Source organism: Xyrauchen texanus, chromosome 41, assembly GCF_025860055.1.
Source record: "Xyrauchen texanus isolate HMW12.3.18 chromosome 41, RBS_HiC_50CHRs, whole genome shotgun sequence".
Taxonomy (NCBI): Eukaryota; Metazoa; Chordata; class Actinopteri; order Cypriniformes; family Catostomidae; genus Xyrauchen; species Xyrauchen texanus.
The window spans coordinates 20,500,168-20,519,177 of record NC_068316.1 but is presented as its reverse complement, the minus strand read 5'-3'; the positions used below and the strand labels follow the sequence as shown (position 1 = coordinate 20,519,177).

Below are 19,010 nucleotides of genomic sequence, written 5' to 3'. Positions count from 1 at the left end.
AATTAATTTTTATTTTACATATCTTCTTTGTATTTCAGTATTATGTATTTGCACATTCCCTCATTATGTATAAACTCATTAAACAAATACAATTTGAGTGGGGAAAATCGATCGATATGCGTGTTCTGTTGTTCATCCTCGCGAAGGCTAAACTGAACGATTTGAGAAATCGATTCAATCGTCTCCCAAAGATCGTGTTGAGGAATTTGATTATTAATGCCTGCATTTGGATTTCGCGCGAAAAAGTGTATATCGCTGAACAGTGAGCTACTATACACATACTTTCATTGGTAAGTTTACTTTTATGTCAGTAATTTACGTTTTTTTTGTGTGTAAGATTTGTAATTTGTAAGACGTTGAAGCAGAAACGTGACATATGTGGATAACCCGCTTTATGAGGCACTTTAGGGCTTTTAAAGCTTTATAATAACTGCTGTTACATTCTCTAATATTTAAACCGATGGATGAACTTTGGTTCGTATTGGTCGCAGTTTTCGAGTAAAGACGCTTTCATGTGTCATTGAGGATATATATACACTTATTAGATATATACTTATTTTCTTTGAAGTTATTGTTCTTATCCTATATATGTGTCTGGTAGTCACACAGTTCATCGCTATGGGAATTCACGGACTTGCAAAACTGATTGCCGATCACGCGCCTTCAGCCATCAAGGAGCAAGACATCAAAAACTATTTTGGTGAGCCATTCTCTTTAGTTTTCTGGGTGAATCTGAAGATGAACACGTCGAGCACATCTTCACCCCAAATTTAAAATACATCTTCACATAAATAAATTTGTGTCTGTTTTTAGGACCGTTAACCTTAGGAACATTTTCCTAATATTTTTCGCTAATTTTAGCTTTATTAATGCCAATGGCATACATTTTACCTAAGGTGTATGTTTTGGGGAATTTGATATTTCAAACTATAATACACTTTGTAAACAAAAAAATCCCCATAGCATTTAGTATATGGAAAATAAATTATTTTTTTGTGTATTTTTCCCCCCATAAAAAAACAACAGTGGCATTATATAAACAAACTGGCTTTTAAAGAGTTAAAATCCTGAAAATGAATGAAAGTTTGGTAGTTATATTTATCAGGACCGATGTTGGTTAAAAACATTGGTGAAAGTGAAAATAATATTAATATTTACAATTTTTATGGCAGTTTTTTGACGCTGACATTTTTGCCCTCTTAAGGACCTCTGAGTAACTTTAAAATTTTGATATGCATATAGGAAGGAAGATCGCCATTGATGCATCCATGTGCATCTACCAGTTTTTAATCGCGGTCAGACAAGACGGTAATGTGTTGCAGAATGAGGATGGAGAGACCACTAGGTATGTCGAGTTGTCTTCTACCACCTGTCCTTGTCTATAACGACAAGTTAACTGAGATAAAATGTGTTGTTTATGTTAAAGCTGTGGCGCACTCATACAAAACTGTTGACTCATGTTCAAGTCTGGCATGTGTCTTGTCTCAATCCTATTCCTAAAAAACTATTCAATCTCTCTACCTGTACTATCCTATAAATACAAAAAGCCAAATACTTTACATAAGCCACATGCCTCTTGACATTTGCATTATAATATTAGGTGAATATTTGCCCCTCTGTCTCCCTAGCCACCTCATGGGCATGTTCTACAGGACCATCCGTATGCTTGAGAGTGGCATCAAGCCGGTTTATGTGTTTGATGGGAAACCTCCTCAGCTGAAGTCAGGAGAGGTGTTTCAGAGAATTTCAATCAATTTAACAATATAACATTGGGAGTGATGAATTACGTGTTACCTGTGCTTGAGAGCATTCATGTGTTTTTAAGATGTTTCCCTTTTTCCCCCTTGCAGCTGGATAAGAGAGGAGAGAGAAGAGCAGAGGCTGAGAAACTTCTAGCTCAGGCTCAAGAAGCAGGTACAGGCACATTCAAAACAGCACTTTTTAAAAGAAAATAATATAAGATTTTTGTCCTGATGCCGTTCTCCTTTCTCACAGGTGAACAGGAGAACATTGACAAGTTTAGCAAGCGCTTAGTTAAGGTCACCAAACAACACAATGAGGAATGCAGGAAGCTTCTTAGTCTAATGGGAGTGCCGTACATCGAGGTACTGCATTAACCACCTGAGGTCAATTGTATACTATAAAAAGAAACAAAACTATACACGCGTACTATTAGTAATAATGTAAATGAGATGTACTTATATTTGTTTTAAGAAATGTGTATGCTCCCATATGAGTAAAATGTGATGCGTTTCATTTTTAAGGCTCCATGTGAGGCTGAGGCTAGCTGTGCAGCTCTGGTAAAAGCAGGGAAGGTGTACGGAACAGCAACAGAAGATATGGACGGTCTGACATTTGGAACTTCAGTCCTGTTAAGGCACTTAACTGCCAGTGAAGCAAAGTATGAGTGCATGCTCATTAAATTTGAGTGTCTCTTTTCATGCAAATGTTATCTTTCTGTATTTATATGGAGCTGTTTAAACTAGGGATGGGCATTATCGAGTGATTTTGTAGTCAAGTACTCTAACCTACAAAAAAACGAGTAATCGATTTCTCTTAAAATGTAAAAGGTATGACATGTACATGAAATTAATAGTTTGCGATATTTGTGTAGTGTTCTTAATAGTTGACTGTGTGCAGAACGAGCACACGATTTGTCAATTACTCATGCACATCCCTAGTTTGGACTTGCACGAGCAGATTTAAAATGTTTAATTTTTTAATCCCCCAATTTAAGAAAGCTCCCTATCCAGGAGTTTCATTTCAGTCGTATTCTGCAAGAAATGGGTCTGACACACCAGCAGGTAAAACATGACTTATTCCAATTACTACTGAAGCAGTTCCCATTCTCTTGTTTTCTGTACATGAATATACCTACCCTGTGTAGATGTTACTGGTATGTTTCAATGTATTCCTCAGTTCATCGACTTATGTATCCTGCTCGGCTGTGACTACTGTGGCACTATAAAAGGAATTGGACCCAAGAGAGCCATTGACCTCATTAAACAGCATGGTTCTATTGAAGAGATTCTTGATAACATTGACCCCAATGCAAGTATATTTTAAGGCACTTGCTAAATTTAGATCATTGCATTATTAAAGTGGTAATTCCATAGTGTAGTGGTGCAATTCCAAATCACATATCCAGGATGACTTTGTTCTTGTAGTTACCTCTTGTGATTGTCAGTGTGTTGCTGTTTTTTGTGGTCCGGGTATTACAAAATGTTACCAGGCATAAATATTTCTTACCCATTATTAAATTGTATATTACATTGTTTTTAGTGCTGTCAGTCGATTTTATTTTATTTTTTTAACCATGATTAACCGCATTTTTTTTAAGTGCTTAAATTTGACACCATTCTTCTAATTCTTTTCTTATCAAAATTAATTTATTTCCATTTTAGGAAAGGAAACAAAACGATATGTAGCAATATAATGCTTTATTAACATTTTCCAAACAAAATACTCCACTATATAAAGACAAAGCACTAAGCTATCACCAATTCAAGTAACATTAAACATTTCCCGGAGTCTTAGTGAAAGTTTGACGAATTTAAAAACTAGTCCCCACATTGGTTGCATATGCACATTAAATCTCTTAAACTCATCCTCCACAGTATTAATCTGCCAGTAGACTGTTGCTATCTGCTTTCCTACAGCAATAATGAAGCTGCATTCATGATTCATGTCAGGGCAGCAACGCCAACGTGGTGCGCCACTTTGAACTCCCAAAGAAATGTGCTTGCCAACAAAAATGTCTTATTCTGCCTTTTATATGTAAGATTTAATGTGCTTCTATGGTAATTAAAACATTGCTTACATAGGCTGAAAATTCATAATTTTAAAAAACAAAATGTTTTGTACATCAAATAGCGTTAAGAGGTCCTTTTTCCATTTAATCACTGACAGGGAAGCTTTTATATACTGAGATAACAACCACCTGTCTCTATCATAGGAGAGAATGTCTATGGGATCACTGCATTATGCTATTTTATACTAAGCTTGTAGGTTCTCTGGCACTGTGTCAGTGTAATGACCCTGGGCGGACACATTGCAAAGTTACCACCCTTCACACCAGTGTTTATGCTGTATTAACGGTAAATGCATTAATCGTGATTAAGAATTTTTTTTTATTTAATTGCATGCGTTGTGTTAATTCTGACAGCTTTATTGTAATTAAAAAAAAAATGTCCCTTTAATGGGATTTAGCTTTATTATTTATTTATATATATATATATATATATATTACACATCTGTGTATATATGACAAACAGTAATGAGCCAATCTCACTCTACATGAAACTAGAGGTCGACCGATAGTGGATTTTACAGATACCAACAACTAACCAATAGTTTTTTTTTTAAATTGAATGAAAAAATAACCTTCAAAGTAAAATAGTGCTTTAAATTTTAAATAGTACGGTTTAATTTTGTAATAAAGTTCTAACTAAACCATGAAATTGTATTGTAATTTTTTTTAATGAAAGAAATATATAAATATTAATATATATATATATATATATATATATATATATATATATATATATATATGAACTAATATAAACATTTTAATGTCAGCTGATTTTTAAATTGATGTTGTTTCCTTAGTCCACAAGAGGGTGCAATAAATACATAAACCATTCATCACCGTTATATTATTGCATAGAAGATTTCTATCCTGGCTGTTAAAATAAAGAGCATTTATAAAATAAATACATATTTTTAGTTGGTCCGTATTCTCAAATGTTTATATCAAAAGTAAAATGAGGGAGGGGGGTTGTTTCAATAGACAGTTCACATGGTTTTGCACTTGCACTGATTCCTACTACTCCAGACTCAAGCTTCATAATGACAGTGAAACACCAAGTTGTTTTTTTATTCAGTACAGTTTTATGTAGAGTAGCAATTTTCACAGATAGCAGTGGTATTGGGCTGAACTCTGTGGTGAAGGGGCTCAGAATATGAGCCCAGGCCAGAAGGCTATTCTTGGGTTGGCACTGTTTTGGCGACACGAGGGGGACGTGCACAATATTAGACAGGTGTTTTAATGTTGTGGCTGATTGTGTATCTGTCACCACATGGATTTCTGGAAAAAACTACTTTATGCATCCTAAATAAACATCTAATGGTAAAGCTACCATGGTGGTAAAAGTTTTGTTACATTTTTACTTACACTTGGCAAGTGTTAATTTTAGACCCTGGCCACATTACTCTGAAGGCAATTTACCCACAACAAGCCTTTCACTCAAATGAATGGAACTGCATTTTTAACCACTGCTATCTCCGGTCTTCATCTTTTAACAAGGCTGGGTGTCTTTAAAATATTGTGTGTCTTTGATTTGTCCTGCAGAAATACCCAGCTCCAGAGGACTGGCTGTATAAAGAGGCTCGAGGACTCTTCTTGGAGCCCGATGTCGTAGACTGCAGCTCTGTTGATCTCAAGTGGAATGAACCTGACGAGGAGGGACTGATTCAGTTCATGTGTGCTGAAAAACAGTTCAGGTATGACTTGTATTAAACATCTGGAATCTTCTCAAATAGGGATGTCACGATGTGATTTTTTTTTTTTAATGGTACGATTATTGTCTGATAAAAAAAAATAATCACTTTTTATGATTATCTGCAAATTTACCTATTAAGCAACAATAAAACCCTCCACAAACATTTCACAACTTACGTTTTATTGCAGCATTCATTAGGACATGCAGTTAAAATATATGTTACTACTTTTAACTGAAAACAAGTTGGTAAAGTACTTGTATTTAAGTAGGTGCAATTTTTTCTATCTACCCTCTGACACAAAAACATACTGTACCTTTTCAACAAAAAAGTATGTATACCCTTTCAATATATATAAAAAATATATAAATTAAAAAATAAATCTATAACTTAAACCATGTTTAAAATAAAATGGTGTCAGGGTAGGAGAACCTTCTTTCTTAATTCAGTAATCTAACGATCAGCCGGATAATCACCGCACTTTTACGCTTTCTGAAATCTTATTCGGTAGGAAAAACTATTTGGAAGTGTCACATTCACAATATAAAGCTGAACCCCTCCTTTTAAACTTAAAATATACAACTCTTCAGATTTACGGTTTCAATTCAGTGTTTGACTTTACCAAAAGGTATGTAGTACACTACATATAATATTTACTGTGTTTGTAAAATTGTTACCTTCATCTGGGCATGAATCTCTGGATTGTGATCCCTCGGGTGCTGGAACATATTACATGTGTTCACTGCTTTTGCTGACACTTTTCGTCTGCACGTTTTGCATACTGGATTACCCGTCTTCAACTCCTGTGTAATTTTTTAGATAGCCAAAATGCTCCCAAATGGCTAGTTTAATTTGCTACTTTGGTGGATATAACTCCGGGAGATTGCGTCGTTCCGCCATGTTTTCATTTTGAGAGTTTCACGTGCGATGATAGTTCATGTTCTGCACGTGCCCCACCTTACCTAGACAATCACCTTATGAACTCCGTTACCATAGTAACAGCCTCTCAGACCAGCCAGGCAGAGGGCAGGGCACACACGTGTGGCGCAAGTAGTTAGACCCACACTGAAAGACTAATTTACAGTATTAAAAAAATGTAATCGACAACATTGTTGTTTTAACCATTGCTTCCAAATTCTTATGGTTCAGACAGACATGTAACAATTTCCCTTATATTTGTCAACACTGACAATGGGTTGAGATCAGTGCAAAAATCATCCATATTTGGGCAGAGAGTCATGTGATTGTTGATGGTTACATATGGCCACAGGACACAGGCTCACCAAAACTGGACAGTTTAAGACTGGAAAAACAGCCTAGTCTGATAAATACCAATTTGTGCTGAGGTACACCGATGGTAGGCCCACTGCAGCCTCAGCTCTATGTTCTGCATAATCATAATCTATATCATTTATTTATTTATATATTTTGTTTTCTTTACAATGATACCAAACACTTGACCCTCTTTGTTTTTTGACATAAGCCTTTAATTTTGGTTATGTCACTGAAACAGGAAGTCTTTAAAAACACCCTCTGAGCCTAAATCGTTAAACAATGCTTTTAATCACTCAAAATGGTCCCAATCTGCCACTATAGGACAGGGAGAAAAAAAATCAAGGTCTTAACATTATGTTTGTGATGAATGTTTAAAATAAAGTTGTGCCAGATGTGTAAAGTGTTGAACTCATTTGTTGTCAGTGAGGACCGTATCCGTAATGGCTGCAAGAAAATGATGAAGAGTAGACAAGGAAGCACCCAGGGCAGACTCGACACTTTCTTTTCTGTTACTGGATCAATCTCCTCCAAACGCAAAGTAAGTTGTTTTACGGACAATCGACAAATGTAAGATATCATTGGTATGCATGCAAAAGCAAGATGGCACAATATATGTATAGTTTAAATTGTTTATTACCTGTGTTTCAAACTTCCTCTATTTTATGCAGTATATGTATTCTAAGATTTTTGTAATAAATCATTTAATTCCTTACTTGAATTCCTTCATTATGGATATGGCAATTTACTTATTATTTTTTTTAAAGCTAATTTTGTTTCTTTCATTATTTACACAGGAGCCTGAAATAAAGGGCTCTGCCAAGAAGAAGCAGAAGACAGGTGCTACACCAGGCAAATTCAAAAAGGGCAAATAAAATATTTCAGTCAGATAAGGAGTTCATAACTGTCAGACTTCTAGTCATATTGAGGATCAAAACTTTGTTATCTTTCGAAAATCTTTTAATGCACTTGCGGGGGAAAGTTTTAAATACCCTGTTTTCTGTTTACATTCTACATTGAATAAAGAACTATTTAATGACTGTGTTTTTATTTTTTGTTGATTGGTTTGTTTGGCACACATGCTGGCATGGTAGGACAGGACACTGTTACAGTTTTAAGAACACAAATAACAGAAACGTTTTTGTGGTTTGAACACAACCTTTTCGTTATTCATCTCTAACCACTGTTCTACAATGCCCCATTATTCTAGTGTTAATAATAAATAGCTCCATTGCAATGTCTCTGCTCTCGGGTTAAAAAAATAGGCTTGCAAATGAGATAGAACAACATATTTTAGGTAAAATAATCATGAATTCTACTGATTTAATTTAAATACCTATAATTTTACTTGCAATTTCATTTAGATGCACACACTGAAGAATGTTTTACACTTTGTGGGCTTGGGTGGTTCATGTTAATTTTATTTGTTAATGTGAAATTATTTTTTTGAAAACCACAATCCTGCAAAGAGTTAACTTCCATCATTATTGTGTCTGAAAATAATTGCTGAATACTTGTAAAGGTACAAAAATGTCTACTGTGCGAACAAGAAATAATTTTGGGTTTCTGCTTTTCTTTGACACAGTAAAAGTGTAGGTATGACATCTCTGTCAGATGTATTTAGTTTGTATTCAGTTTTCATTCAGAAATGTTCACATTAGGTTATCAACAAGAATGCTTATGAAAAAGCAAAATAAGTGAAATGAAGAGAAATAATACTTTTCTCCCTTAAAGGTGCACGCTGTAATTATTTCCTCATAAAAAAAAGTTGAACACCTAAAGACATGAATTGTAATTTTGCAATATATGTAAGACATTATGACCACTCACATTAAAATGAAGACTCCCGTCATATCAGTAACCTTCTAAAATCAGTTTTATTCTACATGGAGAGGGTCCACACATGGGGGCTGCCATGCTAAAATCACATGACCAACTGAGTACTACTCGCGTACTACTCGCTTAATCTCAGTAACCGCTCAGTAATTTGACACTTTCACTCATTGATTAAAGTATTCATGGTTGACAGTGAATACTACATTTCTACAATGATATCTGAAACTGAAAACTAGTGAATTAAAATGATGCTGCATTCAAGCTGCTAGGTGTCGGTGTATGTCCAAGATGACACAAATACAAAAGTTGCTGAGTGCACATTTAAAGATGTCTATATATATATATATATAAGTGGGTAGATGGGTAGAATGCTGTCATGTACTGATCCAAAGTCTTGTGATGTTTGTGTCTGTTGTAGGAGATTTGAGATTCCTGTAAGAGATTTCTATTGCTGTCTTACAGAAACTGAAGTGATCAGAAAGCTGAAGACTTTAAATAATGTAGCATGATTTGAGTTGCATCACAATTTTGTTGTGATGCAAAAAGATTTTTGAATTTGTTTTACAAATATTTGTGTATTTCTTTTTAGAAGCACCAACATTTGATGCAATATTGCCAAGGAGCATAACAGCATTGAGCGGTTCTTGTCTGGTGATACATTGTACATTCAAGATTGACTGAAGAATACAGGCATTGTATTTGGTTGCTGCCTAAAGATGATGTATAAGTTTTCTAGAAAAACCAGACATTGTGGTTTTCAATGGTAGTCAAAACATCATCAGAGGATTTAATCACATAGAGATGCTTGGAAATGTTAGTCGGTGTGAATGCACCACTGTTTAGTGTGACATAATGAAGAATCATTCAGACATCTACTTTGTGTCATGTCACTTTAGGGTCCAAATGGAGCCAAAGAATGTGTTTAGAACTACATTTTTCAACAGTCTAGTCTCAATCTCAGGTAAAGCACCAATGAAAAGTACACAGCCTGGCCAAAATAAAGTCGCCATTTGGATTTAAATAAGCAGATACTTAAAAGAGGGGCCACTGTACACATCAAGGCCCTGGTTTTCAGTTTTCTTTTGGCACTCTTGGGAGGCTTTGAGCCCCTAAGCACTAGCCCTCAGTCAATAATCCAGCCCTGTGAAAGAAATTACATACACTGTTTGGCCAAAAAAAGTTGCTGTTTGGATTTAAAAAAGCAGATACTTTAGAGCCTATGATTGGATCATTATTGCTGTGATTAATATGTTTCTAATAATTATTTTAACCCTAACTGATGCAGTGTGTAGCTTCTCATTTCTTAAACAACCATGTCGTAAGACGTATCCCATGATTGTGGAAAAGATGCCACTGTGTTTCAGAAGGGGCAAATTATTGGCCTGCATCAAGCAAACAAAACTGTGGCAGCGGGGGCGTGGTGAAGCTTGTCAATATAAATCATAATTTAATGAAAACTTAAACCAAAACACATGACGGACATGCCCGTCCGTCGTCATCGGCCGCCTTTATCCCTCGCGCGCCCCATCAGGCCGATTGGGGACCAGGCGTGAGACATTCTAGCCCGGCCACGCCCCCCTCCGCTCCACAAAAACATTTATAGAGATTGCTGAAATCACTGGAATTGGGTGAAGAACTGGAAAAATAACTATTTTCTAGGAGCATAAAGATTGTACTGTGGAGCAATGGGAAAAGGTCATTGTAGTGATAGTACAATTGTAGATGTGAGTACAGACACTAACCACTAGGTGTCAGTAGCATTACACTTACCGGCAGACCGAGAGTCAGAAGATTGAAGTTGTTGTGAATGTTCCTGCTCGCGACCTGATAGTGAATAAAATATAAGTTCTGTTACAAACCTGTTTCTTTAATTAAATAAGAAACATTACAGTCATGTGGTATGATGAGTCCAGATTAACCCTATTCCACAGCATGCATCCATCATGCATAGTGCCCACTGTATAAGCCTCTGGAGGCAGTGTTATGATCTGGGGTTGCTCCAACTGGTCAGGTCTAGCCTCAGCAACGTTATGCGGAAATAAAATGTATTCAGCTCAGTACCTGAATGTACTAAATAACCAGGTTATCCCATCAATGGATTTTTTCCATTGATGGGCTCAAATTGTGATTGAGTGGTTCAGGGAGCATGAGGAATTCCATTTAACCCCATTTAACATGTTACAACTCTCCCGTCATCAATACAAGATCTCGGCCAAAAATCTGGACAGAAAAAAATACTATGAAGTTGCATATGGTTGTCGAAACAATGCCACGACGAATGTTCTCCATAATCAAAGCTAAATGCAGTACAACAAAATATTAAATGTAGCCTATGCAAAAATTTTTTGGCCAAGCTATGTAAAGTGTGCTTTTGATGTCTTTTAAACAAATTTATAATCATGTTGAATAGACGAAGAAACTGAAGATTTCATGGGTTTCATAACAAATACAGTAAATATTAGAATTTTTTCTTTTGCATTATTGGTTATCTTTATTGCATGCTTTGAAATTGAACTGTCACCTTGCTTACAATGTAAAAATATTGTTAAATGAAATGACTGGAAAAAAGAATGTACACATTTTTACAGAATAAATGGTGAATTGGATAATAATGGGCAATATAATGTGGGAATTGTATTATATAATAAACAAGACAACACATGTATTTTAATGGTAATGTTAACTTTTTGATTAATTGCCTTTCTACTTACAGTGAAAAACATTTGGGCATGTTTAGATGTATCTGTATGACCATTCACATGCGCTACTTTAAAAACAAATTTAACAGTGTTATTTAACATTATTCTCTTTGCTCTGTAGATGTGCCAATACCACCTGAACATACATCCAATTATCTAGATTCTACAGGAAGTGGTGGAGAAAACAACAGTCAATGTAAGCTGCTATGCTGAAGCCCCCTAGTTTCTACCCTAAAGTTCCTCCAAAAGAAACTCATATCATCATTGATCAATGTACTGTAGTCCCTTTTGACACTAATTAACTTCTATGTAAGTAAAACCAGTTGAAGCTGGTATTTCTGCATGGCAGAGAACAAATATAGTGACCAGAAATCAGTAGAGGTCCAGCTGATTTTGGAAAGTGAAATTAAAACAGACATGTGACAAACTTCCTATGAGTGGTATACAGCTTGATATCGATGGTGCTCATTGATTTCTTGTATCTAAATCAACAATTAAAATGTGTAGTGTGTACAGACACTAAACATAAACTGAGGATCATGAGTAGCCATAGTGATGACTGGACATCATATGACATTGTCATTGCAAATGACTTGACCTCATGTGATGTTATTTACTGAACCAATCTGACTCATTTTGACTTTTGATTTCAATTTGACACTGGTTCATTTTAAGATCATTTGAATCCTCTTTGCCTTTGATTGCAGGTAGTGTCAGAGGAATTTCAGCTTTCCTGTTGCTATTTCAGCTGGCTATGATTTTCAGAAGAATTTCATAACCTGTTTAAATTGTGATTGTGAATTGTTTACGTCAGTTATTCAGTGTAAAGAAAACGCATAAAATCTTATGATTATGATTGAAAATTTAGAGCAAGGTTATGAATAAACAGTAGTGTGTTTTGCCTGCTTGGATTGTCTCAAGTGCATTTTGTACAAATGCATTGTGAAAAGATAACATTTAGCAACTTTAGTTTAATCTGAATTAAAATCTGAATTTAGATTTTTAATGTTCCGGTACCCTAGGATTTGCAACAGTATGCCATCTCACTGACATGCCCTATCTCCCATCTGACATATTTGGAATGGCTCAACAACAATAACGTTCCCTTGTGGCACAACTTTTAGCACGTTGTACTTGTGTATATGCTCTGAAACAATAACCCTGTTTTCAAATTCGGTCAACGTAAACTAAATTCGGCTAAAGAAAAATTGACACCCACTTGCAGAGTTTTATGTGAGATCAGGCTGTTTTCATTACATCCTTTTCTAAACAGTTTGTCACAGCAATATTGTTTTTATAACACTCCATGGTACTGCACAACTTAACCTTTAAGTTGCTAACCCAGATCTTTAACCATTATACTTCAACACAACATTATTTTAAAGTTAATAATCATTAACTCCATGGAAAAGTGTCTATGCTGTCGGGTTGAAAAACAGGTTTGCAAATGAGGAAGAAGAACAGACTGTTGTGGGCAGAATAATAAGTGTTGCCTGACAGTTTAATGCTGAAAACAAGAAGTATGGATGATGGAAATGTATCTATAAATGTCATTCATTGTTTAGATGCATCTCTGAAGCATTTACACTTAGTGAAATTGGGTGGGTGATTCATTTGGACTTTGTACTTGTAGATATCAACAGCTTTACTTGCGGAAACCACAGTCCAGGAAAGAGATACTCTCCATCATCACTGAGTCTGAAAACATTTGCTTAATAGTTGTAAAGGTACAAGTAATCTACTGTTCTAGCAAGAAATCATTTTGGGTTTCTGCTTTTCTTTGAGTGACAGTCTGCAAGGCTACTATTTTGTCTTGTTTTAATTTTTTTTTAAATCCACATTATTTAATAGATGAGAATGCTTATGAAAAATCAACAAGTGACATGAAGAGAAATAATACTTTTTATGGGATGGCTATAAAAAGGTGTGGCACCCATGTGGAGTTCAGTAGAATGCTTTCATATAGTGAGAACTGAAGTGTTTCAATGTTTGTGTTTGTTGTTAGACACTCGAGATGCCTCTCTTTGCATTCATGGTTTTTATTGTCATCACCTCTAAGCTGCTACATTCATCCTCAGGTGAGTTCGTAGTGCTGTCTAACGGAAACTAATGTGATCAGAAAGCTGAAGACTTATTAATTATTTTATGCACTATTTGTGTTAAATCACAAATTTATTTTTTAAATATTTTGAAGATGTCTCACAGATTTGTGTATGATTTATTTTCTGTTTTCAGAAAAGCCAACATATGATGCAATATTGCCAAGTAGCATAACAGCATTGAGCGGTTCTTGTGTGGAGATACCTTGTACATTCAACGTGTCTGATTTTGAAAACAGTCTGCAGACTGCGGACAGTACTTTTGGTTGCTGGTTAAAGACGACAGACCATTTCGACCTAACAAATCCAGACAATATTGTTTTCAATGGTAGTGAAAACATCATCAGAGGATTTAGTCACATAGAGATGCTTGGAAATGTTAGTCGGCGTGAATGCACCACTGTTTTCTATGACATCAGGCAGACTCATTCAGACAAGTACTTCTTCAGGGTGCAAATGGAGCCGAATAATATTTTTAGAGCAACATTTGTCAACAGTCCAATCATCATATCTGTCTCAGGTAAAGCTTCACTGAAAACTATAATGTGCTTTTATAATATCTTTAAAAATAATCTATAATCATGTCTGTAGAATAGATGGAGCCACTCATAATGACATGGGTTTCATCACAACTTTTTAGTATCAATTAAAACGTGTTGCAGTATTGGTTACATTTGCAACATGCCTGAACATTTTATGAACTGTGATTAACCTTATTTACACTATAAAATATTGTTAAAAGACATGACTGGAAGAATGATGCAAATAATGTTTAGCAAACTGTGAATTGAATAATCATGAACAATTCACTGTATCTAAAAAGACATCACATGCATTTTTGGTAATGCTATTTTTTGGATGAACTACAGTGAAAAACAATAAAGGGGCATTCCAAGATCTCTAAGACCCATCACATCTAGACTGCTACTTAAGTTAATACTTATATTTAGTTTAAACTAAACTGCTTTAATATTATTATTATAAATTGTGTACATCAGTGTACATTTCATGTGTTTGTGACAGAGCGGAGGGCGGGGCCGGGTCGTGATTTTACACAGGTTATCAGGCTAATCAAGCCTTCGAGAGGGATAAAAGCCAACTGCGGACAGTGGTGCAACAGAGAGAGAACATTTACGGACAGCTGTCCGTCCTATGTGCGTGTTTGTGTCTTTTCGTTTAGTTTATATTCAAATATTATTTATATTATCAAGCCGGTTCTCGCCTCCTCCTTTCCATTGTCCCCTTTACACTGGTGCCGAAACCCGGGAAGGAGGAGGGATACACCGTAGTGGAGTTCTTTCCGCTACCATCCATCCCAATGGAGCAGCCGCCCGGCCGCCTGGAAGCAGAGGAACGGCCGCCGACTGTGAGGGGAGAAGGGGCTCCTAGCCGATCGCCTGGAGTGGTCAGGGCCGCTGCCAGGAGCGGAAGAGACGCCTACCAGCCGCTGAAACACAAGCGGGGAGGGGCTCACTGCCGACCACCTGGAGCAGGAGAACCACTGCCAGGGGCAGGGGAGACCCCTTCTGTTCCCTGAGAATGAGAACATCATTATTGTTTCCCTCCCCCTGTCCCTTCCCAGATTCAGGAAGGCAGGGATGACCTGCCGGCAGACGGGGCATTAGGTACGCCCTCCCCCAGGGAAAGAGAGGGGGAGGGGATGTACTTCATGCTGGAGGCTCCCCAGCCTGAGAGAACAAGGGAGGAATGTGACAGGGTGGAGGGCAGGGACGGGTTGTGATTTTAAACAGCCGGCCCCTTTTAAGCCTAATCAAGCTTTCGAGAGGGATAAAGTCTGACTGCGGATGGTGGTGTGACAGAGAGAGAATGTTTACAGGCAGCTGTCCGTCCTATGTGTGTGTTTGTGTCTTTTCGTTTAGTTTTATTAAAATATTATTTATATTATCAAGCTGGTTCACGCCTCCTCCTTTCCATTTTTCTCTTTACAATGTTGTTTTTGTTATTTGTTTTCTTAAATTTAACAGTATTTTTAACAGTGTTTTATTTGCTCTGTAGATGTGCCACTGCCACCTAATCTTACACCCAATGATCTGCAGGAAGTAATGGAGAACACAACAGTCAATGTAAGCTGCTCTGCTGAAGCCCCCTGTCCCAAAGAGCCTCCTACATTATCCTGGACAAACATCCCCAAACCTGCCATCAATACAAACCAGTTACAGGAGAAACCTGATAAAACCCTGTCAGTGTTTTCACAAATCACCTTTAAAGCTTCATACATGGATCACAGAAAGAACATCTCCTGCACTGTTACATATCCAAGAAATACATCTAATGACACAACTGTGGAGACCACCATGATGCTGCGAGTTCTGTGTAAGAGATTTGAAGGAGTTTACTCTATTTCATAAGCTTTATTATCTCCAAATCTGTAATGTAAAATGTTTTAATAGTTTTGTCAAAGATTTATGTGTAAAGGATCTACTAAGAAATGTATTATTTTTGCCTCCAAAGTTCCCCCAAAAGAAACTCATGTCACCATTCAGCCATCTGCTTCAGTCTCTGTTGGCACTAATGTGACTTTGACCTGCAAAAGCAAAGCCAATCCATCAAATGATATGAACTACACCTGGTACAAACATGGAGAGCAGAAACATCTGGCTTTTGGGGAGCAAATTACCTTCAATGTAGGTAAAACCAGTGGAGGCTGGTACTTCTGCATGGTAAAAAACAATCATGGTGCCCAGAAGTCAGAAGAGGTCCAGCTGATCGTGGAAGGTGAGTTTATAAAAGACATTTGACATACTTCATATTTATGGTATACAGGTGCATCTCAAAATAATTGAATATCGTGGAAAAGGTTTTCCATAATTTAATTAAAAAAGTGGAACTTTCATATATTCTAGATTCATTACACATCAAGTGAAATATTTAAACTTTTTTTTGTAATCTTGATGATTACGGCTTACAACTAAAGGAAATCAAAAATCCAGTATCTCAAAATATTAAAATAAAGAATTTATAATACAGAAATGTCGATCTTCTGAAAAGTATGTTAATATATGCGCTCAATACATGGCTTTGTGCTCCTTTTGCACAAATTACTGCAAATAATTATTGCTCAGTGGTCCAAAGTCCTCTTTTCAGATGAAAGTACATTTTGCATTTCATTTGGAAATCAAGGTCCTGGAATCTGGAGGGAGAGGCACAGAATCCAAGATGCTTGAAGTCCAGTGTGAAGTTTCCACAGTCAGTGATGATTTGGGGTGCCATGTCATCTGCTGGTGTTGGTCCACTGTGTTTTCTCAAGTCGAGAGTTAATGCAGCTGTATACCAGGAGATTTTAGAGCACTTCATGCTTCCATCTGCTGACAAGCTTTATGGTGATGCTGTTTTCCTTTTCCAGAAGGACTTGGTACCTGCCCACAGTGCCAAAACTATTAGTAACTGGTTTGCTGATCATGGCTTGCCAACTCTACTGACCTGAACCCCATAGAGAATTTTTGGGGTATTGTCAAAAAGAAAATGAGACACCAGACTCAACAATACAGACGAGCTGAAGGCTGCCATCAAAGAAACCTGAGCTTCCAGAACACCTCAGCAGTGCCACAGGCCGATTGCCTCAATGCCACACCACATTGATGCAGTAATTTGTGCAAAAGGAGTCCTGACCAAGTATTGAGTGCATAAATTAACATACTTTTCAGAAGGTCGAAATTTCTGTATTATAAAATCTTTATTCTAATATTTTGAGAGACTGGATTTTTTATCTCCATGAGCTAGCTGTAAGCCGTAATCATCCAGATTACAACAAAAAAAAGTTTGAAATATTTCACTTAATGTGTAATGAATCTAGAATATATGAAAGTTCCACTTTTTGAATTAAATTATGGAAATGTTTTTTTTACTTTTCCACAATAGAATTTGTTTTTGAGGTGCACCTGTAGTTTGGTATGTGGATGATGGCTGTTGATTGGTTTCATATTACTGAATTTACAATCAGAACTTTATGATGTATTGAAATGTGTAATAAATGTTAACTAAGGTTCATCAGTAGCCCCAGTTTTATGATTGGACTTTTTCATTTGATATTATTTATGATGGGTACTGATCCAAGCTAACTAATTTTGCCTAATTATTTAAACTGGTTCATTTTAGGATACTTCATACCTTTGGTTGCAGGCTGTGTCGGAGGAGTTTTAGTTTTATTCTTGTTATTTCTACTGGCAATGACTTTCAGAAGGTAGAGACTTATATTATTTGAAAAGTGATTCTATTTGATTTACTGTCATTTGAGGAGTGTAAAGAAAAGGCATAAAATCTTAAAGGAGTAGTTCAGCTCCTTATCAACAGTTTGCAAATCTGAGCTATCTAGTTTCATTTTCCAACATAAATAAAATATGGTGTCCACAATATAATGGTCTATTGCAGTATTAGATGTATTTCTTATTGATACAGATTACTACGAACAAAGGCATCTAATGAATCCATTATAGGGGAAACGGAACTCTCAGATCAGGTATGTTCTACATTCTATCAGATTACTGCCACTATTACGGTAATAGGGACTGTCATAAGCAGATATCAGTACTGTTTTTCTTTCATTTTTCTTTTTCAGGACCAGAAAAAACATGTACAGATCAGCTCCATTTATAATAATAGTACTTACATGACAAGTGTGGAGCGAGAGATTCCAAAGGATGAGAATGATGTAATTCACTATGGAGAGATCGACTTTTCCAACCTCAAAACTAACTGCACTCCAGAGAAAGGCTTAGGTCAAGAGACGGTTTATGCTTTGGTTTGCAGCCCAGGGAAAGAGATGAACATGGATTAGTCTATATCAGATAAAATGGGTCATAATCAGTAGAAGATTTTGTCAGCTTAGATTGTCTCATGTGTATTTTGTGCATTGTGGGAAGATAATATTTAGCAACTTTGGTTTAATCCGGATAGAAATCTGAATTTAATGTAAATTTTAATGCTTTACTTTAAAAATAAAATTGAAATAATTAATTAAAAAATATTTCTTAATGTAAAGCACTTTATCCTGTAGTTCCCATCTGTGTAATATTGCTTATGTTACAAGTCATAGGGCTAATATTGTATATCCACATAGTTGTTCACAATTTTCACATAGTGTGTGAAGTCAGTCTGCGAAGGCATCATCTATGCCAACTGGAGCGCAGTGCCTGTCGAAAAAAAAACCTCTCCATGTTCAACTAGTTGTAATGAAAACAAAGGCAGGTTTCCATGATTCTATTACATAAATAAAACATACAGTATAAATCTTGTTTTAAGCCTTTGCCACTTGCCGTGTCATTTTTCTTCTCCATCCCATCCCATTTCTTTTTCATTTATTTATCTGTCTAAAATGTGGAATATAGTAAAAGTAAATTACAGATTTATGTGCCTAAACCTTTGACTGCTGCTGTATTTCCTGAGCCCTGAGTGTCTTTTCACTGTTCTAAAAATGCTCTTTAATTAAGAAATCTGTAGTTAGTATACTCATGGATGAACAAGATCATTACATCCCTAGAAAAGTAATAAATAAAATTTTCTAATTGTTTTGACCAAAGTTAGCATTATAGAAACACTGTGTAGATAAATAGAAATGTGGCTATTTAAATATGTTTGATTAATTACA

At 36.1% G+C, this 19,010-nt stretch overlaps 2 protein-coding genes across 2 annotated transcripts; both read left to right on the top strand.

The window, feature by feature from the left end:
* The first annotated feature begins 225 nt into the window (after window positions 1-225).
* LOC127634498 (flap endonuclease 1-like) lies at window positions 226-7,801 on the top strand. Its single transcript, XM_052114088.1, has 12 exons — window positions 226-290; window positions 602-700; window positions 1,243-1,345; window positions 1,629-1,731; window positions 1,851-1,914; window positions 1,996-2,105; window positions 2,265-2,401; window positions 2,738-2,804; window positions 2,920-3,051; window positions 5,351-5,502; window positions 7,198-7,312; window positions 7,569-7,801. The coding sequence occupies exons 2-12, from the start codon at window positions 619-621 to the stop codon at window positions 7,644-7,646; spliced, it is 1,143 nt and encodes a 380-aa protein (XP_051970048.1). The 5' UTR covers window positions 226-290; window positions 602-618; the 3' UTR covers window positions 7,647-7,801.
* Window positions 7,802-12,915: 5,114 nt separating this feature from the next.
* On the top strand, window positions 12,916-18,628 carry LOC127633974 (B-cell receptor CD22-like). The gene is made up of 8 exons (XM_052113347.1): window positions 12,916-13,033; window positions 13,312-13,384; window positions 13,542-13,925; window positions 15,422-15,739; window positions 15,878-16,141; window positions 17,522-17,606; window positions 17,822-17,882; window positions 17,982-18,628. Exons 2-8 carry the CDS (start codon window positions 13,321-13,323, stop codon window positions 18,198-18,200), a joined length of 1,395 nt encoding a protein of 464 aa, XP_051969307.1. The 5' UTR covers window positions 12,916-13,033; window positions 13,312-13,320; the 3' UTR covers window positions 18,201-18,628.
* The last annotated feature ends 382 nt before the right edge of the window (window positions 18,629-19,010 follow it).